The sequence below is a fragment of the Octodon degus genome, unplaced genomic scaffold (genome assembly GCF_000260255.1).
Source record: "Octodon degus isolate 3935 unplaced genomic scaffold, OctDeg1.0 scaffold00002, whole genome shotgun sequence".
Taxonomy (NCBI): domain Eukaryota; kingdom Metazoa; phylum Chordata; class Mammalia; order Rodentia; family Octodontidae; genus Octodon; species Octodon degus.
The window spans coordinates 10,859,039-10,884,815 of NW_004524578.1; the positions used below are offsets into that span (position 1 = coordinate 10,859,039).

General features: G+C 40.0%; 1 protein-coding gene across 1 annotated transcript in view; it reads right to left on the reverse strand.

Annotated features, from left to right (window-relative positions):
* Window positions 1-25,777, reverse strand: part of Mctp2 (multiple C2 and transmembrane domain containing 2) — a 260,991-nt gene that overhangs the window by 100,403 nt on the left and 134,811 nt on the right. Inside the window, exons 13-14 of the mRNA XM_004623453.2 lie at window positions 13,695-13,797; window positions 12,214-12,316 (exon numbers count right to left, since the gene is read on the reverse strand). Coding sequence (XP_004623510.1) covers window positions 12,214-12,316; window positions 13,695-13,797 — 206 coding nt within the window. The remainder of the gene's footprint in view (window positions 1-12,213; window positions 12,317-13,694; window positions 13,798-25,777) is intronic.

The window sequence follows — 25,777 nt, forward strand, 5'->3', positions numbered from 1 at the left end:
TTTTTTCTTGTCCCTCATTTACTTTTATTACCTTTTTTAACATACATTTACTTTAAAGAGAGTATAGCAATAATTGATATGACATTAGAAGCAGTATGCATTTAGAAGACCAAACTGACAGGTATTTACAGCATGGTTTTAGTATTACACATTGCTGTATGCAATGTAGCTGTTTAGCTCACAGATATCAACACATAGTTACTTAGAGTGAGAATTCTACCCATTAACTGTTCTTTTCAAAAACCTGATGGAAGTTGTTAGGACCATTGCCTTAACTATTTTGTTCGTATAAATGTATGGTTTTCCCCCCTGCCATATTTGCTTACTTCTTTCCTTTCTCTCCTTACACTGTTTAATCCTTAATTTCTCTCTTTATAGCTAAGTAATACTCCATTGTATAAAAACACCACACCTTTTTCTTCCATTCCTCAGATGATGGGCACTTTGATTGTTTCCAAGATTTGGCTATCACAAATTGTGCTGCTATAAACATAGGTGTACGTATATCACTATGACATGATGTTTTCAGTTCTTTTGGGAAAATTACCAGAAGGGGAATAGCTGGATTGAGTAGGATTTCCAGTCCTAGTTTTCTGAGGCATCTCCACACTGATTTCCATAACGGTTGTACCAGTCTACATTCCCACCTGCAGTGGAGAAGGGTTCCTTTATCCCCACAGCCTCTTGCACATTTGTTGTTGGGTGATTTCTTTTTATGATAGCCATTCTTTCTGGGGTGAGATGGTGTCTCAGTGTTGTTTTAATTTGCATTTCACAGATGGCTAGTGATGTGGAGCATTTTTTAATGTATTTATTTCCTTCTTGTGTTTCTTCCTCTGAGAAATGTGTGTTCATCTCGGATGCCCATTTTTGGATTGGGTCTTTAATTTTTAGGGCCCGAATGTTTGTTAGTTCTTTATAAATTCTAGATAGGAGACCTTTGTCTGGATGCTTATTAGTTAAGAGGTTTTGTTTCAAATTCGTGGGTTGCCTTTTCACTCTGTTGATAATTTCTTTTGACGTGCAAAAACTTCTCAATAATCACCTATTGGTACATTTTAGATCTACCTAATGGTACATTTATCATAGGTAGTTTGAACCAGTACATGATGTATCATGATTTTTTGCTCCCCAATTCCCTCACTTCCTGTCAGACCCTTCCCCTCCTTATTTACAAAGGCTTTAATTCCATTTTTCCTTCTATCATTTTTCTTTACCCCTCCCTTGTTCCCCTTCCAACTTGAAGATTTTCTGCCCATCCCTTCCTTGAAAATGGAATTTTTTATTTGAGGGGGTAGAATTCAACAGTGGTTTATATATTTCATGGTGTTGTCTTCAAATTAGTTGTTAATATTACCATAAATAATCATATAAGATTTGTCAAAGTTATGAAAAATTAAAAATGAGGAAAAAACTCAAGGCATTAGTTGCTCATTTCAATAGACCAGCAGAAATCAGCAGAACAATTATCCAAGCTATCCTGAGTATATAATATGTATTTCTCTTGCCTTTCTTCTCTCTCTCTCTCTCTCTCTCTCTCTCTCTCTCTCTCTCTCTCATCTCTCTTTCTCATCTCTCTCTCCTTTCTTCTTTTCTTCTTTCCCTCATCCTAGTGATTCCTTCCCTTTGAACAGTTTCTTTCCCATTCGCAGTATCTATCAAACATCTTTAACCCATTTGTTATCCTCACTACTTAAATTAACTCAATCATTTAATTTCCTAAAAGAAGGTAGATGAAGATGTGAATTCACAGAGCAAGAGCTCAGTATAGGCTTCGGACTGTTGAAAAGACTTTACACACACTGACACTTACTCTTCACTGTATGTTCATGTAGTGATAGTCCTCCACTTCATCAACAAAGACTCACAGACATCAACGTTAAGTGACACGTAGCCAGTTTAAGAGAAAGGCCAAGATGCCACCCCTGGTGGTCTGTCTGTCTATCTGTCCATCCATCTGTCTGTCTGTCTGTCCATCCGTCCTTCCTTCCTTTCTTCATTTTTTAAGTGTATTTGGGACAGGGTCTCACTGCACAGCTTGAACTAGTGGTGATCCTCCTGGTTTCAGCCTCCCCAGCACTGGGATTACAGGCATGCACCACTATACCCGGCCTCTGGCCAGCTCAGCCTGCCCTGGGGAGGGGCTGGCACAACATGCAGTGCCCGGGATCGAACCATGGTCCCTGCACTTGCCTAAGTTTGCCTAAGCAGGTGCTTTAGTACACTGAGCTATCTCACCAGCCCTCATCGTTATTCTTAACCATGATGATCATAATTGTATAAATAACAATTCTTATATTTATTACTTAAGACTTCCGCTTCTTTGAATCAAGTTTTTGCTAGATTGACTGGTCTTTTCCTTATCGTGACATTTTAGTTGTCAAATTGGTGAGCTTGGGAGCTGCTTAGAGGATTAATAAAGTACAATTCTGGACTCTAAGTGAGGGGTCATGGAGCTAGGCCCTGGGCTGCTATATCTGGCCCTGTGCCCCTTCCTCCCTCCTAATGTTGCAGCTCTGCTTTCTGACTTCTGTGCATCAAGTGGTTCTGCTCTACCAAGGCCATTCTTCCATGAGTTGTTGCCTCGGAGCCAGGAGACTGTGAGCTTAACTCTTGAAAACCATAAGCCAGGGCCGGGGAGATAACTCAGTAGAATAAATGCTTCCCTGACAAGCGCAAAGGTCTGAGTTCAATTCCCGGCTCAAAAAAAAAAAAAAAAAAAAGAAAGAAAAATCATAAGCCAAACAAACCATTCCTCCATTCAATCTGTAAGTATCCAAAACTTAACTCCAGCACAAAGTTAATAAACTGATTAAAGAAAACTTATGACACTTATACAATGTCACATCACATGAACTAAGGTGATGCCCACTTTTTTATATGATCCAAATATTTTGTTTTTAGAGTTTTTGCACCAGTCCGGCCTTGACTTTTGAGGACTTTTGGTTCCTTGTATTTTCAGGACTTTCTGCTCTTATCATTTCATGTTTTTCAGTTTGTGTAGTTACAACTGTCTCAGTATTTTAGCATCTGAAAACATAAATATGTTTTAAGTGTTTGATTCCTAATTTATTTTGGAAGTATTGTGTCTAGTGCAGTGTAAGAACACATTTTCCCCTTATGAGAAGCAACCTATTTTTCCAGAATCTCCTGCTATTGTTAAGTAATTATCCTTTACTCAATAATTCTATTTTTAAACATGTTATACATTAAATGATCTCCAATTATATAGGCCTCCTTCTAATCCCACAGTTCTGCTCTATAATTTCTTCACATAAGTCACAGACACTATTAATTTTTTTATTTCAGTCTTTGGGGTTTTTGTTGTTGTTGTTGTTGTTTGTTTGTTTTCTTTATGTATTTAGTACAGAGTCGACAGGGTCTCACTACGCAGATTGGACTCATAGAGATCCTCCTGTTTTCAGTCTCCTAAGCACTGGGATTATAGTCACATGCCACCATGTCCATCACAACTCTCATGTCAGGGTGACCCGGGAGCAGAGCCAGCACAGCTTGTGGTGCTGGGGATTGAACTCTCTGGTCCCTGCACTCTGCCTACACAGGCGTTTTAGTCTGCTGAGCTATCTGGCTGGCCTTTTGTTGTCTTGTTGGGGATATCTATTGACTTTGACTCTAAGCTGCGTAGTGAGACCCTGTACTAAATACATAAATAAAAAAAGGAAAAAAATATGTGTTTCTAATGAGTTAGTCTAGACTCAGAAATAAATTCATCTCTTTTTCCATTTTTATATTCTTAATAAATTTAAATATTCAGAGAGCTAGTTGTCACTTCAAGGATTAGGGGAAAGTAACCCGGGCATAAAGTGCTTTAGATCTCTTTTCTTATTTGGGGACATGAGACTTTAAGGGAAAAAAATGGAATTTGATCATTTTTCTTATCTTTCCATAATTACAAGTTTTTTTGTGCAGAATACTCACTACTTGATATCTTTGTTCCTCTAGTAATTATTTTATGAAAAACCTCCCTTTAAATTTTACCCAGACTTTTATCCAAATTTGAACTGCCTTTCGATCACCATTCATTTGGACAGAATCGACAACCCTCAGTACCCAGGGTCTCTGAAGAGCCCACAACCATTGCCTAGGTTTTCTCTCAGACTCCTCAGTACAGTTGAGTAGTGGTCTTCACAGAAATCGTATGCACTTCCTGATAATTCTTTTGTGGTTTCCTCCATCATTTTTTCCCGCATCTTGACTGATTTTGGAAATGGCTTTTCCATTTCTTTTGGGGGGCTGTAGGCATGAGTATTTAGATTTAACAAAGCTACTGCTCACATATTTTCTATAGTATAGTATATTTTCTATAGTATATACTATAGCTCTCTCTTTTATTTTCAGTTCCAGCATTCAAAATCAGAGCCTTAATCTTCCTAATGTTCTATGAGAATTGTTCGGCCTCTGAGCTACACCACCCATCCTTATTTTACCTTCACCAATTCCTCATTTTCTTAATTTATGGTAGTTTCTTTTAGTGAAATGCTGAATTGATTTTCAACCTTTATGTATAAAACACAAAGTTGTTCAAGGTCAGCATTTCCTCTGGATGACACATCGGGCCCTTATCCCTAGATTTTATGTGTAGTACTCAATCTGTCAGCTTCTCAGTATTCTATAAGTGCAGTTTGAGCATTGCATGAGCTAATTGAGATTGCTTTCTCCAAGTACTTTGACACTTGCTTCTTTTAAGTTTTTAGTGTCTATTTTTATAGTACTGTGACCACAAGTACAACTTGTGCCTTTTTTAAATCTCCTGAGGAATTTCTGACCCACTGAGCACTATGTGGACATGTGAGATGGATATTGAAGCAAATATTTTCTATTTTTTATGAACAGGCTTGCACATATGTTAGATAGAGCCAATTGTTTATCCTCGAAATTTTGAGAACGACTACTATGATATGCCTGAAAGTTATCTGAGAAATTACTTGCATATAAAAAAAAAGATTTTGTGGGCTGGGGAGATAGCTCAGTAGAATAAGAGCTTGCGTGGCAAGCGCAAGGGCCTGAGTTCAATCCCCAGTTCCTCAAAAAAAACTGCCAAAAAAATAAAAAGAGATTTTCATTATCACAATTAGAAATTTAGTATCTGTAAACTAGCTTTTAGAAACTTCATTATGAACACTCTTTGCTATCTTAATTTCTGAATGTTTGGACCTTTAGGGTTGCCTCAGCATTATTGACTTTGATTCTGATATTATATATAGATAGATATAGATATAGATATATAGATATATAGAGATAGATAGATTAGGGAAGGGTCTACAGGGTGTTCAGGGTCTCAATACTAGATAGGACTCGTAGTGATCCACCTATTTACAGCCTCCCAAGAGCTGGGATTACTGGCTTATGCCACCACGCCCAGTCTCAATTGCCATCTCAGTGTGCCCCGGAGGTTGGACCAGCACCGTAGGCCCCTGAGCCTGCTTGCGGGTGCTTTAATCTGCTGAACTATTTGGCCAGCCCCTGATTCTGATATTCTTAAAGTTGAATAAATAATATAACTTTCATTCTAAATTTTTGCAATTTTGTTGCATTATGTATGTTTTTTAAAAAAGTGACAGTCATTTACATCCTGGCTACTTGTGATAGCCTTGTTGATAGCTCAGTGTGTTTTCACTTCTAAAATAATATACTGTACCAAGTTCCTGACACACCTATTATTTACATTTATATGGCTATAGTTTTGCTCACCTTTATTTATATTAGTGTGTTTTAGATATCACAATGGTACAGCAGGTAGTTTCTACTCTAATTCAATGCAGAAAAGGTACTCTTCTATTTAATCAATTAGTTCATCTCATTCAGCAGCTGCCATAATGTGTGACATGCTCACCCACGGGCACTCTCCTTTCCCTCTTCCCACTTGCCCTCTTCCTACCTTCCCCTTTCTCCTTCTCCTTTCTCCATCTGTTTTGCTTTCCATCTTTTCCCTGTTTCCCTCCCTCTCCCTTTCTGTCAGTCCTAGTAACATATCACATAGACTACACATAGCATATGCTTTATGAGACTTCCAGCGTGTTAATGGTATCCCTTACAAGCTTCTAGGACTGACGGAGAAATTTGCCTGATTTTGTCTTTATTCTATTTCAGTAAACATATTCAGTAGACAAATGATCATTTTTGTGTTGCGTTGAGATTCAAGTCTTCTCCTTACCAAATAATCTCAGATGATAAAGCTCTATTTCTTCTGTACCCCCTGCCACATGGCTCCTCCAACTTGACTCACATGAGATTCCTTAAAGAAACCCGTGCTCTGGGAAAACCAAGCCTTGGCAACAGACCACATCTAAGATTTTTTAACTTGATAAATCAAGTTACTTGTCAATATTACCTGACATAAAATTAAGCTTCGATATTATTCAATTTAATGACCATAATTTCAGCATTAATTTAAAAAAATTAATTGTATACATCTAATGAGCAACTGCAGGAAAAACTCTTACAGCAAATACTTAGCTGAAAATGAACATAAAAGTCAGTGTAGCAATTATTTAAGTGAACTTGTTTTGGGCCAGCTCCCTTCCTATGCTCTGAAGTCCACTGAGGATGCTGGGAGTCCATGTGAGCACCACAAGGTCACACTTCTGAAAGGTTCACTTGTCCTTGTGCCATCCCACTGGTTCTCCCCGAAGAACTCAAGTCTGTTTCAAACCTCAGGTCCTCGCCAAGCTCCGATGACTTTCCTTGGCCATTGGGAATGTGTGATAAATACACGCTTTTCCTACTTCACAGAGTGAATCATTCAATCAAGTCTTAGTCTTCTTAAATTGGTCCATTAGGTAATTCTGACAGCAACCATATGACTGAATAAAATAGACTGACCTTCAGGAGGAATATCCAGCCTACTTTTCAGAGTTACAATCCCTTAATTGAGGATAGACATGTTAAGTATATCTATTGAGTCAGCTAATTACTAGGAGATAATGTCTATGCCCGATGTGTTTTAAAACTCAGAAATGTACTTAATGCTTTTCAGTGCATATTTACTATGCTACTGATTAAACAATTAGAGGAGCAGTATGAAAATGAGAAAATATTAGAAGGCTTCAGACTGGAATACGTTTCAATCTCAATTTTCTGTCATTCCTAATCATGAGTATTTGATTAAAGAGTTTTGCATATCTATAGGATCATTTAAACAACTATTTTCAAAACTGAAGAGATAATTTATAGAAGGGTAGTGCATTGGTCTGCATTCTTCAAATTCATGTACATCTTCTTGAACAGTTCCCCACCACGAATCAATATAGTTATTTTAGCAGATTTTAAATGAGCCAATATTCAGCTAGCACTTTAACCCTGATTAAAAAGATATAGTGAATTTAGAACAGCCTCTTTATTTAACAGGTTTAAATGTACTGAACACATTAACATTTTGAGTAAGATTAAAAGTTAAAGTACATTCTATACTTTGTTCTTAGACCATTTAAAATGTAACTTGCACTGTCTCCAAAAATGTAAATCAAGCCACCTTATTACTTAAGTAAGGAAAATGTATTCTTACAAAGCATTTCCATTCAATTGTTAAATTAATTGCAATTTTTGGGTTATAAAAATAAAACTATGCATTACTGTATATTATTCCATATCCTGAAAGATATTAATCATCAATGTTTGTGATTCTCATATTAAAAACAACAGAAAAAATAAGTCTTTCTGAGAAGAAGCAAGCAATGTGACTCTAAGCGGGTTCGAAGCTCACTTCTGGCTGTTGTGAACGATCCCCGTGGGGCCTGCTTTACCTGCAGTCAGCTTCTTTTTGGTCGAGTCCTCTGATAACTCCATCCGCAGGTCAAAGCGCTGCAGTGCCTTCCTTTTAGTACAGTAACGCCAACCTCCCTCCAACCTGCTACAGATGCTTTCCATCCCCTCTTCCACCTCCATGCTCAGGCACAGGCACCAAGACCCAGGCACCGAGATCCCCCTCAGTCCACAAGGCGCACTTCCCCCTGCACGCCTGCCTGGCCGCGCACACTCTGCTCCCTGCCAGAAAAGACATTTATTCTTCAGCTCACTCACTGGTGTGACAAACACCTTCCTCCTTCCTGACTCAGTTCAAGCTCTTGCTTCTTTTTTGTTCTTTTGTTACAGGGTCTTGCTATGCACTACGCAATTCAGACTCATAGAAAGCCTCAGCCTCCTCAGGGCTAGGATTACAGACACACACCACCACACACAGTTCTGGGGCCAGCATGGCATGAGGTACTGAGGATTGAACTCAGAACCTTGTGCTTGCCAGGCTGGTGCTTAGACCACCGAGCTAGCTCCCCAGCCCTTCCTTGCTTCTTAAAATCTTTTAAGTCCCATCCTCTTTCTCATCAGGTTGGTCCTTTCCTGTGTATGACACTTACTATCTTAGAATGTGGGTGACCATTACATATGCATTCCCCACTAATGCAAGCATACAGCTCTCCAGCTAATGTTTCTCCTGTGGATAGCACAGCAATAGCTCACAACCAAATCTTACGCCTGCTTCCAGTAGGAGATTCGCTTAACAGTATTCCCTGTGAAGCCTAACACACTGGTCAGAGCTCAGACTTGGGTAAGAGACTGCCCGAATTGAAATACTACTTCTATTACTTGCCAGAGACAGGAGCTTTCCTGTGCCTCAGTTTCCTAATATGTAAACCGGCATAATGACATGTGCCTTATTAAGTCATTAGAAAATTGATGATTGTACATGTTATATATATTAAGTGACACTCAACAGATATTAACAAAGAGGGCCGGGGAGATAGCTTAGTAGAATAAATGCTTGTCTGACAAACGCAAGGTCCTAAGTTCAATCCCCAGTTCCACACACAAAAAAAATATTAACAAATAAAACCCCCTAGATCTAAGTAGGTATATTTTAAAACATGTACTATAAAGCACAATGTAGAAGTACATGAAAATAGAAAATTTAATGAAATAATCCATGAACTTATAGCTTGCCAATTATAATGAAGGTTATAACAGTTTTAAGATCACATTTATCCTAAGAGTTGGAGAGAACCAGAAGAGATGGGGAGAAGGCTAGTAAAAACACTGAGATGTGTCACCTACATGTGCCAACTCCCCATGGTGAATATAATTATTACATACTGCAAACATACACTCGAATGGGTGACCCAGGCTGGAGAGGCTCATGGCAGGGGACTCCCTCCTGCACAGTAGAATGCATGCAGATCCACTGTGAGACTCTTGTTACTTTCTGAGCTTATCAATCAAGGAATCCCAGGTGAATCCTAGCAGAATCCACCCCACTGAAGCAATCTATTCAGTCCCATTTTACAGGGAACCAGAAGGCCTCAAGAACACAGGTCACGTGCCTTTAAAGACAAAGATGTTTCACAATGGGGTATACTTCTTTTCGTTGTTGTTGTTTTGGGTTTTTTTGGCAGAGCCGGTGATTGAACTCAGGCCCTTGTGCTTGCCAAGGAAGTGCTTACTCTACTGAGCCATCTCCCCGGCACTCAAAATAAAAAAAAAAAAAATGTGACATGCTTCTTGATATTCCATAGATCATTTTTTTTTACATTTAAACAATGTAAAACAAACAGAAAAACAAAAAACAACAACAACAACAAAAAAAAAACACTCTCTGGCTTTCAATGTCTGGTTCTTCCATACTAAGCAAAAGCCTAAGTCCTCCACGCTTCCCAGTTTTCTGTCTTTTAATACCTGCACCTTCCCACCTTCCTGTCCCTTTCCTGCTCTTCCCCCACCCCACCCCCACCTACTCCACTGTTCCAGCCATGCTGGCTGACCCATCCTCTTTGGAATTGGGCTGTCTCAGAGCATTTGAATTTGCAGATTTCTTCCCTAGCCCTGGCCTAGATAGACACCCAGGGGACTCCCCCACCTCTTTAAATTTCACTGTCCCCTATCTATGAAGCCCTCACTGGTCAGCCATGGAAACTGCGCCGCTCCCAAGCCTACATTGTCACCATTTACCAGCTGTGTGTTGTTTTAGCTTTAACACATCATCTTCTATCCACCTTGAAACCACAAGACAAATTCTAAGGAGCAGGGACTATGCCCATAATTAGAATATTGTCCCCTAAACCAGTTCCTGGCACACAGTGACACTTGATCACTATTTGAGGAATAAATGAATACTGACAAGATCCTGAGGCAGCCCTCCCTGCAACCTGAAAACTGGCCAGAAAGGAGGATGCTTATGTTAAAATTTGGTCTTTCCCAAAACTTTCCACCTTGTGTTTTGAAAGAATGTTTTGAAAACTGCATTGATTTGGGCCAATGGTTCCCCAGAAAGAGTGATTTACCCTTCATTCCAGATTTTTCACAGTGTCTATGGACATTGTAGGTTGTCACAGCAGCAGCGGGTGGCAGGTGCTGCTGTTTTCTAGTACAGAGAAGACAAGGGGATTCTGCATGTTCTGAAATGGGCAGGAAAGCTCAATATAACAAAAATATCCTGGCTCTAAATGTTAATAATGCCAAAGACAAGATGTCCTGATTTACCTAGTATTAATTCCTTAGCTCTGTCAAGCAGGGATGGAGAAGAGAGGAGGGGAAAGCAAGTACTCCACTGTAAGTCAACTGTTAGCACTGTAGAAACACAAAACGTGCAAAACGTTTATAAACAAAATGGAGATTTTTGTAAACATCCCAAATATTGGGCCAGCCAGATAGCTAAGCGGACTAAAGCACCTGCTTAGACGGGTTCAGGGACCAGCGTTCAATCCCCAGCATGCCCTGCTGGCACCATCCCCGGGGCATGCTGAGACTGCAAGTGAGAGTGGGTGTGGTGGCATTTGCCTGTAATACCAGCATTTGGGAGGCTGAAAACAGAAGGATCTCTATGAGTCCAATCTGTGTAGTGAGACCCTGTAGATCCTGTACTAAATACATAAAAAAATCCCAAATATGTTTTCACAAGAAGAAAATCTGTACTAAGATTTACCTATATATTAAGAAGAGAGAGACAGAGACAGAGATAGAGAGACTGAGACTCAGACACACAGAGAAAGACAGAGACAGGGAGAGGGCGGCAGGAGGGAAGGGACCAAAATTGAATTGTAAAGAAGAGATTTTGTGATGCTCCCTTTAGACATCTTGCAAGTGTGCCTCCTATTCCTGTTACATATATTCTTCCAGGAATAACTGACAAAGTTGTAATAAAAAAGAGGGGAAATCCCAAATTACTAGCTCCTCTCCCTGGCCCTGCTGCCTGTCGCCAATGGCTCCGAGCATTTGGCAGGAGCCAGTTGTATCAGGGAGCAGATGCTCCACGCAGGCACTTGGAGTAACATCAGGGATATGACAACTTGGGGAGAAATTATCCAAGCGATCAGAAACAGACGAAGAGATATTAAGAGGTACAGTGTTCCCCGCTCTGTAAACACAGTGTGAGTTAGACTCGTCACATGGTGAACTGCAGAGTGCTCAGCTCACGAAAATGTACACAGAGCTTTAGAAAAATAAGTCTTTGGGAAGAAATAAAGCTTTAGTAGCTGATGAAATCATAATGACTCTAGGACAGACTCTATTCATGGTTGGATGAAAATCACAATTCTTTTTTCTGGAGCACATTTATACCGGCGTCACTCTCCAGCTTTCTCCCTTCCCTCTTATTTACATGCTTTGACGGGGTTTTTTTCTGCACTGTAGAAGCATTTTTCACTCTGCTTTTTTCTCTTAGCTGACCCTGTTTTATTTATTAATTGGACTTTTACAGTACATTTCCTTTTCCAAGCTTTCTACCACAAAGTGCTTTCTGAGGCTGCAAACAAACTTTTCTATTAAAATAGCACACGGAACTCTGGGGGACATGGTCTAGAGCAGCCTGGGAGCAAATGTGTTCTTACCACCAATTGAACTTTGAAGGAATGTGCAAAAAGAGATCAGAAAGAAATGCAAGTGTGTTTTCACTACTAAAAGCAGAAGTCAGCGATAGGTCTATATGCCTTGACATCAGAGTGAAGCCCCCAAATGAAATTAAAAATTAGGGAGACTGACAATGAATTGCAAGAGTGCTGAAAACATTTTGGTTCATTAAAGCAATACTAGGTTAACACAAAAGTATGTGTCTCTTAGTATCTGAAATATAAAGATAAGGAATCAAATAGCAGATTCTTGCCAGAGCTAGAAATGTTTTTTTTTTTTTTCCTCCCAGACTGACAGAAAATAACATAGACCACAGAAAGTCATCAATTATAAAATTGTCAGCTAACAAAGGGAACTTACAGACAGCAAGGGAATGGCAACTTTTCCGAGAAAATCGGGGGGTTTATCTCCATCTTCATCGAAGACTGTCACCTCCAAAACGTCATGGATATCTTTAATGGGACTGAAACAAGAAATATCAGGCATTATACATAAAAAGCACACATGAGAAGTCTGTTCCATGAGATCTGAAAACACTGTTTCACTAATTAAGTCTGTGTGTCCTCGGAGTATAAAACTACCATTTAATTAAATTCCAAAAATTAAATCAAACTGACTGTATTCCCAAACCTTCCATCAGAGCGGACTCAGACATCCCCATGAACAAAACCAAGCCAACTTTTTTCTCTGTGACATTCCCATACATACAGGTACTCAAGAGTAAGCTGATTCAAGAAACAAATTAAGGAAGAGGAAGGAGGAGGGTTAAAGAAAAGCGATTGCAAAGTAGATACAAAATCATGAGTGAAAATAACATTTTCTTTAGTGAAAATTTCTCTTTTGGTAAGAGGTGGAAAATTAATATTTGCTGAGATACATAGAAAGCCTCCTGCCTCCTACAATGGCAACACAAATTGCCAAAAATCTCATACACATTTAGAGTTGTTTTGTTTGTTTGTTTGTTTGTTTTTTAATATTGACCTGAGCCACTTATCAGTGATAATGAAAAAGGGAGACACGACTATCAGCTCGTTGTTTGGAAACAAAGGGACACTTACATCTAGAAATTGGCAGGCCTGCTTCACAGCGCAGATCTATTTCTCACAGTTCCTTGAGAACTTCCTAGACTGCAGTCAACCCCACTACAAACATACTTGGCTTTTTTTTTTTTAATTCTAAGTACACACTGAGCATTTATTGAGCTTTGTGGGGGTAAACACTATCCTTTCATCCAAATTCAGCAAGGGTCTCCCCTTCCTGTTCAGGTGCCTTGAAGCATAAAGCTACAGGATACACGTAGGCCCCTAAATGCCCAGGTTTGGCAATTAGATATGGAGTGGGCTGCTCAGATCAACAGAGGTACAGGGAGCCTTGGGCAGTCATAAAGGATACACAGATAATCTGGTTTCCCAAAAGACTCTGGCAGATGACAGCCTTCAGGCATTAGGATAATGTTTTAATACATAGCTCCTTGAATTTAAGGCAGGGCTCCATTTGTAATTTTCCTTAAATCAGGAATGAATTATTCTAGCTACCCAGATGTTTCCATCTACACACAGATTAATTTAGTCACTAAAAGATCTACTTTACCAGTGTCTCCTATAACACTGCCTTGCAGTTGCAAAAGATCTCTTCTATTATTAACATCACACTCTATAAAATAGGAGAAAAGGAAAGGATAAAAGGTTTTCAGAAGGAAAAAAACAATAAAATTCACTCTTTGCACATAAAAATGGACAGAAAGTTCCACTCAAGAGCCCTCGCTTGCCCCGAACATATCAGAGATAATTGCTCTGTAAGTTAAAGCTGCTCCTCGATATTCCAGAGGCTAAAGCACTTACAATGTAAAAACTTTGTTCCACTCAGGGTTGAGGTTTTTGTAAATGGTATGTGTCTGCAGCCGGTCATTGCCTAACTCCAACAAACAGAAAGGATCACTCTTCCCTGTAAAGAGAACACAGATGTTGCTCAAAGACAAATGACTCTCAGAAGCGCAAAGAGCAAAGTGAACAAAAGCCATGCACTTTTACACCAATAAATTTGTGTTTCCTGAAGGATGAAGTTAAGACTCCTTTTCCAGGACCAGTCCAATAGCTCAGCGGACTAACGCACTTGCTTAGGCAGAGCCAGCGGCCACAGTTGAGACTGGGTGTAGTGGCATGTCCTTGTAATCCTAGCGCTTGGGAAACTGAAAACAGGAGGCTCACTACAAGTCTGATCTGTGTAGTGAGTCCCTGTAGACCCTGCACTTAAAACATTAAAAAAAAAAAAAAAGAAGAAGACTCCTTTCCAGCAAGACCTGTGGATATTCTACATGGGAACTGAGGGAGTATGGGATGTACAAATGTTTTACCATTTTAGTGGACTAGGGCTGGTATGCAATCCCTGACCCCAAGCACATGTAACTTTGAAACCGATAATCACACAGATCTCACCGGTGGGTCTACTACTTTGGTCTGTCACAGTGTTCACTTCTTTGTTTTAAAAATCTACTCAAGAGAAAAATAACAATGACAACAACTATCACAATCATGGTCACTACCATCATCATGATCAACATCTAATTTGCAAAATACACAGAAGCCCTGGAAAGTAACTTTTCAAAAGAAGATATATGCAAATAGCCAATAAGCACAGGAAATGACATTCGCCATCACTGTTTAGGGACATGCGAAGCAAAGTCACTGGGAGCTGTCATCTCATCCCTGCTAGGATGGCTGTGATCCTGAAGTCAAGACACAATGAATGGCCGCATGGATGTGGAGGACACGGAACTCTTACTCAGTGTTGGCGCAAGTTTAAATTAGTACTGAACCACAATTGTAGAAAATAAGGCAGAGTTTCCTTAAAACACTAAAAGATACATCTCCCATATGATTCAGCAATCCCACTCAGCTCCACATGCAAAGCTGGAATGTAATCAGTGTGTTGAAGAGCTATCTGCACCCGCGTTACTTTTTTTTTCCCCATGCAGGACCTACAGGGTCTGCAGGGTCTCACTACGTAGTTTGGACTCATAGTGATCCTCCTGTTTTCAGCCTCCCAAGCGCTGGGATTATAGGTATGCGCCATCATGCCCAATCTCAATCACAGTCTCAGTGTGCCCTGAGGGCTGGGCCAGCATGGCACGCAGGGGATCAGACAGACAAGTACTTCACTGTCCTCATATGAGGACTCTAAAGAAGCATCACACAGACACAGAGTGGAACAGCAGCTCCCAGCATCCGGGAGGGCCTTAGCGAGACAAGGACATGGGAGATTGTACACTGTTACAGTCATAGGACTAAGTTCTGATTTCTATCGGCACAGGAATTTGACAATGGTTAATCATACTGTATTGAATATTTCAAAATGCCCAGGAGAAAGGATTGTGAATGTTCTCTACAAAAAAAAGAATGAAAACTGTGTGAGATCATAAATATACCAAACATTAAGATCAAATTATTACACTATATATATCAAAATATTATAGTATATTATGATTGTATGTCTATTAAAACAAAAGAATAAAATATTACAGCTCATCTCCAGTTCCTTAAGCTTTGTGTCTTGTCATGAGGAATGGTTATTCTTCAATAATCAGAGACATGGGAAAATCTATACACTTTTATCTAGCTGTGAGAATTAGACAGAAGTGTAAAAATGCCCTACAGGGATTAAAATCTGTCCTGAGTGAAGAGCCACCAGCACCCAGGATCCTGCATACTCAGTATGTATTGAGAAAATGTGGACTACAATTTTGTTCCTATGACACCTACAAAGTATAACACAATAAAATAATGTCAGAGGTCATATTTTCAACTCAAAAATTTAAGCATATACCTTACTATTCCTATGCTAATTCTTTTTCCACTTTATCTCCTCCATTCTTCCAAATATACACAGAAAATTAAAATTCCATATCCAAAATGAAACTCAGAATCAGAGAGTAAAAATTCCCTCCCCTTTTGCTGGGTTTGGCAGAGGGCTCTTGAAGTGGAGCTGTCAGGGCAAGAATGAATGGCCGCATAATGTCCACAGGACGTTAACACATTGCCTGCTTCCGCGTGCACTGGCATTTTACAAAGCAGTGTGTGCTAAATTAATTGGGGGCATAAGGACAGGCTCCTCTTCAACAAATGGCTAAGGGGTCCTGGGCCAGGGCCTAATGCAGACAGCACCCCCGCCTCTTGACCTGCCGGCCTATGAGTCAAGTCACTGAACCTACATCTAATTCACATAATAACTAGGAGTTCCGAGGTACCACACATCAATAGAGCGGCCAACATACACAATAGTCTGTGTGAGATTGATATTAAAGGGGGGAAAAAAAAGTACAGGAGGAGACAAAGAACAGACGCACGGTGAGGGTCAGCACGAAACAGGAGATTGCATTCCACTGACTCACCACCCTGACACGTAGATGCCTGGCCAAAGCTTTTACGTGGAGGCCATTATCGCTGTGACCACTGGGCAGTGACCAAGCCATGGCCACAAGTGATCAAGCTAGGATTCTCAACTGCAAACAACAGAAAAGATCCCTGTCTTGTGCAGCTCATCTCTAGTTTCTTCCTAAAGGAAGGGGTAATTAAAATAAATTCATAATTATATGACATCAAAGTATTGAAATAATATCAACTGGGTCTCAGAATCCTTTCAAAATTTGGCCTGAAAAATCATTACGAAACAGAGTGATTAGGCACAAGGAGCTTAGCCACAGTCCTGTTCTTTAAAAATCCGGTGTGGCCTTCTTTCTGCAGAATGCTGGCCTCCATGAGCATGCCTGCTCCTGATCCCCGACTGTGGTTGCTCCCGCTATGAATTCTCTTCTCTCACTTCCTTCCCTTGCTTGATTCAGATTAAAAGCCTCCTAGGAGCCACTTGCCTGGTCAAGTGCCCACAGCCTAGCTGGCTGAGCTTAGAAAGTGAGGTCTGGCTTTTCAACTTCCCTAAATGAAATGGGTCTCTGACTTATTCTCTAAAGCATGCAGTGTAAGGCATCCAAAAGATACAATGGGTTATAGATGCCAGGCAGTCAAAATTAAAGTACCATAAAAACACAGCCACATCCACAAGGGCTCTTGGTTATTTCACAACAGGATACTCTGGCATTGTGCTCTGCAGGGCGTGGCCTTGGGATTCAATGGGCAGGAGGGCGCCTGCATGGAGCAGGCATCGTCTTTGCTAGCCGTGCGTGCAGGGAGAACATGTGTATAAGGCTTAGCACTTGGGTACGGCATCCTTGATTCCTCAACCTGAGCCCAAGCAGCTACTTAACCGTTTGTCAGACTATTAGTAGGTGTCAGCGATACTCCTCTGGAGGCACCAACATGACATGCCATCAGCACGTGCTCTGGGGAATGCGCCTGACATTTTTAATGAAAGCCCTGGGTTTATTCCAAAGCTGAGCAGAGATGGTCCCTGTTCCTGCGGAAGCACAGGTGGCCTTGCGCTGTGGCTCCCGCCTCCTGAGTCCTCACGCTCCAAGCTGTCCCAGCTAATGAGGAAGAGACTCCCCTCCAGAAACAGAACTTCAGTTATGCATCTCCAAGGAACACCCTGTACCAACTCTCTGAAGATAATTCAGTCAAAGCTCATTATAATGCTGCATTTATTAATATTACAATATAAACAGGCAGGGCAAAGCAAGAAAGAACAAAGATACACAGCAATTATAGATTAGGTCTTGTGTTCTGTATGGGCTGGGTTCTTTTTCTTAAAAGGTTCCAGAGATATGAGGAGTCTAAGATTTAAAAAGATGAATGTTTCCATTTGGGACAACAATGATCTCCTATAGTAAGTGGAATACCCACACGCTCCCCACTAGTATCTATCAGGCAGAGAGGTGCCCCAAATTTGGTATGTCCTTTATTCTCTGCTGTACCTACACCACAGGAGGACATCTAGATGGCCTCCTCTTTGTCCAACTAACAGGTCACCTTGACATAGTTAATGCCTCTGGTGATTGAGTCTCAAATTGGAGTTTTAATGTTTCGCACTCAATAGCTTTTGCTACTTTTCAACACCAGCTTAAAATTCATTCATACCTTGTCAAATCAAGCAAGGGCTTTTGTATTTACATAGTTTTCCCTTTATAGCAGTTAGAGAAATGGAATGACAATTAGCAAATGTAATTTAGGAGTCATAAGATTCATCGGAAAATCATTTACTGAACACTGAGTGGGTTCTGATACCCAAAGACACACCAGTAGGAACTATCCTTACCATCTCTACCTTTCTGCCAATGTCACCTTGCCACAGAAAACATCACCCTCCCCTGGCAGCAGACTGGGTTGTTCCCTTGTCTGGTCTCCAGTTGTACAGTGCTTATGCCTCACATCTGGGGGTTTCTGTTTCATGTTCGGCATGTGATTTTGCATTTAAGAATCCTACAGCAAGTACCAATACATGCATGTTTGTAGAATCCCTGAGAAGAAGTCCTTGCTCAGATATGACAGAGCCCTTCCTAGTGAGTGTGGATCAGACAGGGTCAGGCCGGTGCCACAACCTTCCTGCAGGAAACTAAGGCTTGTTTCCATTCCCTACTAACTCTCCCCTCAATTCATGTGCCATTTTGCAGATGAAGGAAGAAAAAAAAAGTCTGGAGAAATTCACCTTGTTTGGAAAAAAAGATTTCACATTGGAGGTGAATTTTAAGCCAAGACAACCTTGACTTACTGGAAATGAGCACATCATTCTTGAGAAGATAGAGAGAGGTTATAGTCATGAATTTATTAAGAAGATATTGACTTATATCCACATATACAGTTAGGTCCCTATACCTGTGGATCCACCAATGTAATATGTAATAAGGTTCATGATGGTCGCTTCTGTATTAAAATCATATAGATTTTTTTGTTATATTAGCACTATTTCTTTAATAAGATAGTGGTACCCTTTCCATAGCACTTCCACTTTTAGGCATTATAAGTAACATAGAATTGAAAGTATATGGGAGGTTGTATGTAAATACATAGGTTGTATGTATATCCTGTGCTGTTTATCTGAGGAATCTGAGTATCCTGGAATATTTGGGCAGGGTGGGGAAAGCCTAGAATCCATGCCCCTCAGACATCAAATGACAGCTGTACACAGACAGTACATGGTGGGCAGCGGGAAAGGTAAGACACGGGCGAACAGCGCAGACACTGCCTCGGAGGTCAGGGCCGGCACTGCCCAGCTCACTTCATTGTACTCACTCAGCAACCAGGAGCTGCCCAAGACTAGCAGTAGGAAAGAAGGGGTGGGGCTGGAGGACAGGATTTCTGGAGGATTAGAATTCCTGAAGCTATGGGTTATGCGCAAAGGATCATGGCTCAGAAAGCCGAGGAGGAAGAGGGAAGCACAGCCATTTCAAGCTCAGTTTCTACCCTTTCTAACTACTGGCCTTTCATGTGTCTTTTCTACTGAGTTGTTCATAAACCTCACCACTTAGTATTAAATGAAATTTGAATGATGTTTCTGGAAAAATCTCTCTCGGCTTCCCTCACCCCACCAACTCTGATGTACTCCCTATTCAGGAGTTAGCGTGTGTCTCTGCTCTACCTCTATTCCCAGCAGTCCACCCCACACCCTGTCCTACCCAGAGATTCAGGTCTCATTCATGCCTATTACTTTTCCTGGGGATCAGCTTTCCCTTCAGTGCCCTTCCAACTGCCCCTCTTCTCCAAAACCACAAAATCCAGCTCACCTCAAGATTCAAGTCAGACCCCCCTATTCTTCATGGAACTTTCCTTGTAATTTCCAAGATACCTGTAGACTGCCGTGATAATTATTTGTGTACCATACTGTCTCCTGCACAATATATCTGGGCATTTATTCAGCAAATACTTACTGAGCCCCATAAAATGCAGGTAACTGTACCAGGAACTGAGAGGGACTTAAAAGAAAAGGAAGGGTTGATCGCTACCTTTCCTGGTGCTAAATTTCATGGGTCCTGAATTTCCAAGTAGTAGCTCACAAGCTCCTCTAAGAAAAAAGTGACCAACTCAGCAGGACCTAGGCACAGACTGCCAGAAGAAAAAGGACCAAGGCCCATATGAAGGCAATACAGAGCAAAGGATGAAAACTTTAATTTTCCAGTACAAGCACAGAACAAGCAACCACCAACGGCATCAGAATTTAACCGGCTGTAACTTCACTCCCCTGCCACTGCTGAAGTTCCAAAATATACCCGCATCCACTGAACTAGCCAGATACTCCCCTTCTGTTTCCTTCTGCAAAATCTTATGTTTCATAGATGCCAGAGTAACATGTATAAGTTTGTATTAGACTGTACAACTCCCCTTCTTAGCTTCCATATTTCTTTTCCAGGCCTTTAAGTTGGTGCAACCTCACCTAAGATATTGTAACCCCAGGTCTTCTGAAAGGCCCCTTTTCGCTCTGCTTTCCAGTTCCATTTGATTTATTCCAGCCCTTTTAGAAAAGCTCTCCAGGCTTGGGACATAGTGCTCCATCATTTTAAAATGTTTTCCCCTCATCTCTGCTAAACCAACTTTATCTTGTCTTTGACATCTCCTGTCGGAACACCAGTCAGGAGTCTCTCAATGAATCTTGTACCCTGTTCTTTGACCTTAGCAATATGGTCATGATTAGTTAACTACTGGTTTAGTTTTTTTAATCATTTGTATGAACATAAGGACCAGTTCCTCTTCCTCACCAACATCTACCATAGGGTCTCCCATGGAAGAAATATATTTTCTGAAACAAAGTAAGATGTTACTAAGCACCAATCAGCTATGATCAAAATGATTCCTGTTAATTCATGGGCTACCGCATATGAACTCACGACACATTTGTTTTCATGGTGCCACAAATTTACAACTGTTAAATCCCCTACAGTCTCCCAAACTTGACACTGACTAGAGTCCACATCCTTAGAACAGATGGTGAGCTAAAGGCAGATTTATATAGATTTTAATGTGCTTTCAGAAGTTCTCAATTTGGACTCAGTTATCCAGGAAGATCTCATCAAAATTAAGAGCATTCAATCACGACTACTGAGCTTTCTAGAAATTCCAATTATACTCGTGCATCAAAAATGGGCTATCTGGAAGAGAAGATGCATTGTTATGGGTACAGCTTCCAGAGCAGAGAACGAAAATAAAGCATAAGATGGGCACGTGATTTATAATTCCCAGAGCACAAAAACTATCAGACCACCCTTCATCTGACTCGAGTAGTCTTACATTTCAACAAGTCAAACACACACACACACAAAAAAAAAAAAACAGACAACTTATAATCACTGTTATAATTACAGAAGTGATTCAACAAAAAAAAAAAAAAAAAAACAGACAACTTATAATCACTGTTATAATTACAGAAGTGATTCAACTGCCACTACTCCAGCATATGGCACACAGAAAATTTCTACTCAGTAGTGTGGGGTCTAAATCCAACATTTTGGCCAACAGCTCTGAAGATCAGTACTTTTCTGTGTAATAAAAAGCTGACACGTTTATAAAGATCCGTTATATTGATAAAAGGATTAGGTTCTCAAAATGTGAGATTCAAGTACTAAACTATGCCAGCATGGTGCATTTCTCTACCATGAATCATTTCATTTTCACTGATGGCAGATAATTTTTTTACAAAGCACCTTCGAGGGAGAACTAGTTTTCTAAAAATGATTGAAGAGTTAAAACTGGTTAGCAATGCTTAGAGCTTAACACTACCTAAAAGTAGGGAAATTATAAACAATGTATCAAGAAGAAAACTGCAAATGTCGCCATATATCAAGTTCATTACAATAAATGTATCTCTCTCTCTCTCTCTCGACTTTAACGCCATCTTCTTAGAAACCCCTATGCCACGAGAGACACGTGGAGGAAGGAGTGAATGGGTAGACTGAAGCATAAAAGAAGAAAGATGATACACAGGTCCAAGTAAAATAGCTCATACACCCATGCACGCCAAAGGAGCAGAAGGAAAGAGTGCTGGAGGCTGACAACACCGGTGCAAGTTCTGGAATGCATGCTGTCTACAATATCTCAATGGATTAGAACTTCATTGCCATCTCATTGCCAGGAGCACCTCAAAGAGAGATCCACCTGGTTCAAACTAATCTATAGATTTTAACGTGTTTCAGAGGTTCCCAATTTGGACTCAGTTATCCAGGAAGATCTCATCAAAATGAAGAGCATTCAATCACAATTACTGAGCTTTCTAGAAATTCCAACTATACCCATAGTATCATTCTGGACTACTTCTATTTTTTTTGCCCCGGACCTGTGGCATTCTGGACTACTTCTGTTCTTGCTTCTGGCTGAGTGGAAAGCATGTATAATAAATCATTTCTTCTGTGTTAGCTGAAGAATCAAAATAAATAAATAATAAATTTAATAAAGAATTGGAAAACTATTTGTTAAGCACGTAATTGTGCACACCAGACATGTTCATTTAGGTTTTAGTTTAATCCTCAAAACAGACAGGAAGGTGTGAGAGGTCAGTGTGGGCCCAAGGCAAGTGCACAGTAGATCCAAAATTAACACACATGTCTGCTTCTCTATCTACTCTAATGTCTACACCTAACACACAGGGATTAAAATAGAGAATGTACCATAAAAAATAAAGGGCAAACTCACAGGCACTAATTTTCATCACAATGAATTAATCATGGATTTCCTCAAGGCAGGAGGTTTTCAATAGATACTGTGAAAGGGAAAGAAACTGTTCAAAGGGAAGGAACAACTAGGATGAGGGAAAGAAGAAAAGAAGAGAGCAAGAACAAGAGCAAGAGCCAGAGCACGCGCTACGCTGCCTTAGGACAGAGCAAGAGCACCTCCTAATGGTATAACCAAGGAATAGCAAATTGAAAAGGCCAGTCTGGCTCTGCTCAAGACTTTCAGCTCAGTCAGTGTTACACACCACCCTCTCCCTGTCTGGAATCCTACAAGGTGGGGGTGAAAGTGAAAGACGTGAACACAGATCCCACTCATCCAGACCTCCCTTAAATGCCCTGAGGATTCATCTGGTCACTGAGTGTAGGCATCTTGTGATGTGTGAAAGATCCTCGAATCCGTCACCCAAGTGAAGTCTGTCACTCTGACCAAACCTGCACAGTGCATTCACTTTGGGTGTCCAAGCACAGCACATTGTTCATGTCCTGAATCAAGACTGTGTTCTGCTTACTACAGGAGTAATGATACCAGGCCAGATGACTTATTGCTTAAAGATGGTAGGCTGTGCTGTATGTAATCATTCCATGATCATTTTTCATTTCATTTCTTCAACAAAATATTTGCCAGGCTCTTCTCTTAGAACAATGCTTTATAGCTATCTATATCTATCTTGGGCATAGAACCAAGGACACTGAAGTGTCTTCCACAAGTTTCAGGGGTTGAACTCCAAAACAAGATATTGTAAGTAGGACCAGAGAGATAGCTCCACAGTCTAAGTGCCTGCCTGGCAAGCACAAGGACCTGGGTTCAATCCCAGTACCACATGTGGTGCTGGGCCCCTTGAGCCAGTCACTGAAACCAGGTACACATAATCCCAGTGCTGGGATGGCTGAGACAGGAGGATAACTAGAAATTGAGCTGCATAGGAGACCCTTTATCAAATAAATAAATGCATAAACAAATAAAAGATTAAGATACTCTAAGTGACCTCAGAGTTTGTTAAAAATCCTCTCTCAGATATAATTTCAGAAATTCTAAAAATGTCACATAAAGGAATTTAAACTTACTCATGATGAATAGTTTCAATCATGAAATAAAGTATCTTGTTTAAAAAGAATACATTAGTAATTTTAAAAGTACATGTACTTTTTGCATTAGAACTCTAAAGCTTTTATCTTCTGTAAATATTTTAATATTGATAATATACACAGACTTCAGTTCTTAATATCTTCTGCAACATTTTTTTTGTTTTTATTTTTTTTTATTTTTCAACAAATAATACACTGCATATATTCTTCTTAGTGGTTAATTGCTGTACAAGATGCGGACTTGTGATCCTATTTACAAACACTATTAGAACAAATCATTCTATTCATTAACAGAATGTAACTATATATCTATCCCAACCACTTTGAATACACAGATACAAAATGGACATTCATCTGTATACCCCATTTTTTCTAAGTTCTATTATTGAATATTATAGGTGTGTAAACTCAGCAAAATATTCTAAAAGAGTCCAGTAGCCCATAATAGCATTGGGTCTTCTGTTTAACTGGCAATGTCAGAAATTATTGACCTGAGTCCCCCACAGCTCAACTTAACAGCATGGCTTTATTTCTTATAATTTTGTCTTCATACTTTTCTGCTGGATGGTTAAGACCAAGGTAAAGCAGGACCTATGCAACAAGAGTTGTAGCTTTTTGGTCTGAGAAGGTCAGTGAAATGCCCTCAGGATTTGTCCTGAGATCCTGTACCTCAGATTATAGAACCTTTATCAGTGCAGCCATGTGGATGAGTCACAGCCAATGCTTGGCCAATGTGCTCTCTGTGAAAGCCTGAGAGAGTATCTTCTCCCCATGTGACTCTCCTTAGGCCCACTCTATGTCATCGATCACTTTCCTCTTTGGCCCCATAATCTTCTTGATCAGAAAATTTGGGACACTACCGAGGTACATGACATTACAGTACAAGTTCTCATATGTCCTGAGTCTTAATTGACCTTAGAAGGCTAGGGCCAAAATGTTGGCTTTCCTTGTGTCCCTCCTTTTTCTCTAATTTTGGCCTGCAAACTTAGGTTGTTAACCATCCAGAAGAAAAGCTTATTGTTATTATCAAACGATTTGGGCTATCAATCTTAACCTCACTATCTCACTGCATTTCAAACATCTTAGGCATAATAAGGAACAGGTATTTTTCATCAAGTATTGATATGTTGAACTTGAAGTCCCTACAGAATATGATAAAAAAACATTTAAAAATTAGATTATATTTTAAAAAATAGGATAAAGAATTCTATGCTTCTCATGTTTGCACATAAGTCAAAAAATTATATAATAAAGTATTTGATGGAAAGAATTTACCTTTAAAATACACATTTTACTCAATATTTTAAGAGTATAGTGACCAAGTATTACATTTTAATTTGGTTTTTGTAACTATAGAATCATAGCATCAATAATAAGTAATGAGGAATAGCCTAATTTGATCACAGAGGCATGAACGATTCATATTTTCTAATTGTTACTTGCAAAGAAAAAGATAGTTTTAAAACTAGGAAGCTTTGGAAATGAGAAAGGAAGGGAAAAGAGAAAACAGAATACAAGATAGCTATACTACTATCTTCTCTTAGCTCACTGAAAAGAAAGGTTTCTGCTAGTATTATTCTGAGATTATTTATTTATTTATGTACTGTCTTTTTGAGATAGGGTCTCACTATGCAGTGTAGGCTGGCCATGAGCTTACTTTGTAGCCCAGGTTGGTCTTGAACTTGCAATGATCCACATACCTCAGCCTCCCAAGTCCTGGGAGAATTTTTAAGTCCATTTCTTCTATTTTGAGTAACTACTATGATGATAACAATATAGAATATATTAAATATTATTATTCCATCATTTTGTTTTGAAATTTTTATCTTTTTCCATTCAATAATAAAACTGGAAGGCTGGCCAGACAACTCAGCAGACTAAAGCACCTGCTCAGGCAAAGTGCAGCAGCCAGGGTTCAATACCCGCCCTGTGCTGCCAGCCCCACCCCTGGGGCATGCTGAGAAGGCGATTGAGACTGGATGTGGTAGCCTGTGCCTATAATCCCAGAGCTTGGAAAGCTGAAAACAGGAGAATCACTATGAGTTCAATCTATATAGTGAGACCCTGTAGACCCTATACTAAATAATAATAATAATAATTAATAACAATGAAACTAGAAATACACTGACAAGACTTCTCACTGCACATGCATTCATTACTTCTGGAATACCTGGGTCCCAGCACCTGGCACACAGCAACTGTCACCTTCTGTGACCACTTTCAAGTCTTGCCCAC